General features: G+C 50.6%; 1 protein-coding gene across 1 annotated transcript; it reads left to right on the top strand.

Moving 5' to 3' along the window:
* Nucleotides 1-219: 219 nt before the first annotated feature.
* On the top strand, nt 220-2,738 carry LOC123430465. Its single transcript, XM_045114337.1, has 3 exons — nt 220-484; nt 1,371-1,877; nt 1,956-2,738. Exons 1-3 carry the CDS (start codon nt 406-408, stop codon nt 2,498-2,500), a joined length of 1,131 nt encoding a protein of 376 aa, XP_044970272.1. The 5' UTR covers nt 220-405; the 3' UTR covers nt 2,501-2,738.
* Nucleotides 2,739-3,919: the final 1,181 nt, after the last annotated feature.

The raw sequence follows: 3,919 nt of genomic DNA, 5'->3' as shown, positions 1-3,919 counted from the left end.
GAAACTTCCACCGGCCACGCCACGTGAACGCACGCAGGGTCTCCCCCCTGCCGCGGCTGCAGCTGGCCGTCCGGTCTGCAGATCGCCCACCACCCAATATGTACGGCAATCTGCATCGTCTCGAGCCCCGACCCTCGCAAACCAGAGATGCCCGATGCCGTTCGCGTGCGCCAACCGAGCCGTCTCACGGTGCTCGGTCAGGTGGACGGTGCCCGCCCTCCGCTACGACATGGTTGATATAATCCCTTGCGCTAGTCTACGGTGGTTTACTCCAAAACCGAGTGCTGAAACCACACGGCCGGCAGACACATAAATATAGAGCTCGAGAGATAGACGAGCGGTACAACCGTGCAAGCTACCATATATATAGACCATCCTGAGAAGGGTTCCTGGCGATCGGAGGCCATGACGAAGAGCACTCTTTATACGGCGCTCTTCTTGCTAGTTGCCCTGGCTGCTCGAGGGGCTTCTGCCGTCACCGATGGTAAGAACTGATACTCATGTACTTCAGTGATCTATAAAAGATCTTACATTAGTTTACAGAGGGAGTATGTTGTTACTTGTCTCACCTTGCATGTAAGTTACAGTACTTTAGGTAGATCGATCATGCTTGGTGATGTGCATTGTTCGATCACCAGCCAGGCATACACGCGTGTATACACAGGTTTCGCCGGCCTTCCCCATCACATGGTATACACGTGCATTGTTCATATACCAGTCATCAGACTTGAGATTTGTGTTAGTTTGATATGTACATGGACATGGCCAACTGATATCTGTTCTTCAGAATATTGTCTGTTCACACTCGGTCTAACTGGAGTGTATCAGACCAGCTATGTCAGTGATCTTTCTAGACGAAATATCATGTGACAAGTTATTTATTGGTGGTATTTAATAGTACATGTACTCCTATTATATCCAAATACTTGTTGTTGGGGGAATTTGTAGTAGTCCCAAGGCAAGTATTTTGATACAGAGGGAGTAGTATTCAGTGTGTGGTCGAAAATGTTGGAGATACAATTAAGCTTCAAGAATATTCCGATTTCTTTACTTTAAATCCTAGTGTTGATTTGTTAGCTGGACATCACGAGTTCATGTGCAGTATCTTTAAGAACCGCTGTCAAGGCATATTTGATTCAAAGAAAAGCCATAGGAATCTTTGAGGATTATATTTCATACAATTTTTCTCACAGGCCCCTTTTGATTTATTGGATCCAACTTTTTGGTTCCCATTTTTCCTTTACAAATTTGTTCATTTATGCCCTGATAATCCAATTATTTTTAACTGTATGTGTACGTCGTTTAGGAGATTTATTAACTGTACAATATGATTAATAAAAAAAGAAACAACCATCGATTTTCCTGCGTAGGGCTGTTACCCAACGGAAACTTCAAAAATGGACCTGAGAAGTCACAGTTGACGAACGGCACGGTGGTGACAGGAAGCTACTCAGTACCATACTGGGAGACTTCAGGGTTCATCGAATACATCGAGTCGGGGCACAAGCAGGACGACATGATCCTGGCGGTGCCCGAGGGAGCCAACGCCCTGCGTCTGGGCAACGACGCCACCATCCGGACGCAGTTCAATGTCACCCGTCACATGTACTACTCCATCACCTTGATCGCCGCTCGGTCGTGCGCCCAGGAAGAGAAGCTCAACGTGTCGGTCGCCCCCAACTCCGGCATGCTTCCCATCCAGACCGTGTACACCAACACCGGCTGGGACTCCTACTCCTGGGCCTTCAAGGCGAAGCATAGCGATGTGTGCCTGTCCATCCACAACACCGGCATCGAGGAGAACCCGGCGTGCGGCCCTCTCATCATCGCCGTTGCCATCAAGGCCCTCTACCCTCCCCATCATAATCATTCCAGTGGTACGTATGGTAACAATGTTCAGCATGTCGAAAGGAACCATATATATGTGATCAGCTGAGAAATCTGACTCCAAACAGGCAACATGCTGAGGAATGGTGACTTCGAGGAGGGGCCGTACATCTTCCCGGAAACGTCGTGGGGGGTGCTGGTGCCGCCGAACGTCGAGGACGAGCACTCGCCTCTTCCAGGGTGGATGATCATGTCGGAATCGAAGGTAGTCAAGTACATCGACACGCCGCACCACGTCGTGCCGCGCGGCTCGCGCGCCGTGGAGCTGGTGGCCGGTCTGGAGTGCGCGCTGCTGCAGGAGGTGAGCACCGTGCCTGGGTGGTCGTACAGGCTCTCGTTCTCCGTCGGCGACGCGGGCAACGGGTGCAGCGGGTCGCTGGTCGTGGGCGCGTACGCGGGGCAGGAGACCCTGAAGGTGCCGTACGAGTCCCGGGGCACGGGCGGGTCCAAGCTCGCCGAGCTCCACTTCACCGCGATCTCCAACCTCACGCGCGTGGTGTTCCACAGCTGGAACCACCACATGACGTCCCAAGCCACGCTCTGCGGTCCGGTCGTCGACGACATCTCGCTCGTCGCTGTGCACGCGCACGCTGCTCGCCGGCTGCTTCTGTAGCCAGCCCACGTTTAATACCGCTTTATGTGGACTTGGTTTGAGCGTGCATGGAGTGTGTGGTTGTTTTGTATGTGCGGAATGTTATTTTTTAAACTGGCCAGCATTGCTGGTTTTTCATTCAATTAGGAGAGAGAGTGACAAAGAGTTTGATGAAGCGATCCATGAATGACAGAAGTTGGAAACAGCAAAAAAAAGAAAGAAAAAACAATTGCCACATGCGAACTTCTCACGGCACGTTTTTGAAAGGTGTCTTTATATCTTTTACATCATGGTGGTTCGAGTTTTGCCTATTTTAAGATTTTCTGGGTCATATGGAGCGGTACTACCGCCGCTCGGGTAGTACCGCCCACCGTAATTTTCTCTCCCCGTATCCATTCATCCCCACTCCTCCTCGTGGGTGTCTATTCGAGGCGATCCCAAGCCTCCGGTGGCCGCCCTCAATCTCCGTTTTCGGCCACCCGATCACGATTTCAACTTGTGAAATCATTCTCCACCCCTCCTCTTGCCATGCATACCGTTATTGTCCCCGTTCTTCCTCTCATTTGGTCTCTTTCTCAGATCTAGGTCTTGGACAATATGAGATGTATCTATGTCTTTTTGGCTCCGATATGCGGCATGTGATGGGTGTGGATGATGGATAGAGTTTAGATATGTTGATCTTTTAGAAATTTTCTGGTCAAGGCATCCCCGGTAGTATCGAATCTGACCTATGGTGGTTTTCACCCCACAATCCTTGTCCTAAGTGGTACTTGTTGGGGAACGTTGCATGAGAAACAAAAAATTTCCTACGCACACGAAGATCTATCATGGTGATGTTCATCTACGAGAGGAGATTAGATCTACGTACCCTTGTAGATCGCTAAGTGGCAAGCGTTAAGGAACGCGGTTGATGTAGTGGTACAGCTTCGTGATTCGAATCACCGTCGTCCCACGATCCGTTCCGATCTAGCGCCGAACGGACGACACCTCCGCGTTCATCACACGTACAGCTCGATGACGATCTCGGCCTTCTTGATCCAGCAAGAGAGACAGAGAAGTAGATGAGTTCTCCGGCAGCGTGACGGCGCGCCGGTGTTGGTGATGATCTATTCCTGCACGGCTCCGCCCTAGCTCCGCAGAAATCTAATCTAGAGGAAGAACTACGAGGTGTAGGATTGAGTTGCATGTGACAAAGTTGTGTCTCAAACAGCCCTAAACCTCAAGTATATATAGGAGGAGCCAAGGGGTGGGGCAAGCCCTTAGGGCGCCGGCCAAGAAGGCCTCCTTGGGTCGGCCGACTTGGGGAAGGGAGGAGTCCTTCTCCAATCCCACTTGGATTAGGACTCCTTCCTTATTTTCCCACCTCTTTTGGATTTTCCACTTTTTACTCATGGGCTTTCCTTGGATGACTTTGTCAGCCCATTATACCTTATTTTGCAT

Source organism: Hordeum vulgare, chromosome 2H (assembly GCF_904849725.1).
Source record: "Hordeum vulgare subsp. vulgare chromosome 2H, MorexV3_pseudomolecules_assembly, whole genome shotgun sequence".
In the NCBI taxonomy this organism is placed as follows: Eukaryota; Viridiplantae; Streptophyta; class Magnoliopsida; order Poales; family Poaceae; genus Hordeum; species Hordeum vulgare.
Note: the sequence above shows the minus strand (reverse complement) of the source record. Positions and strands in the feature narration are given on the sequence as shown.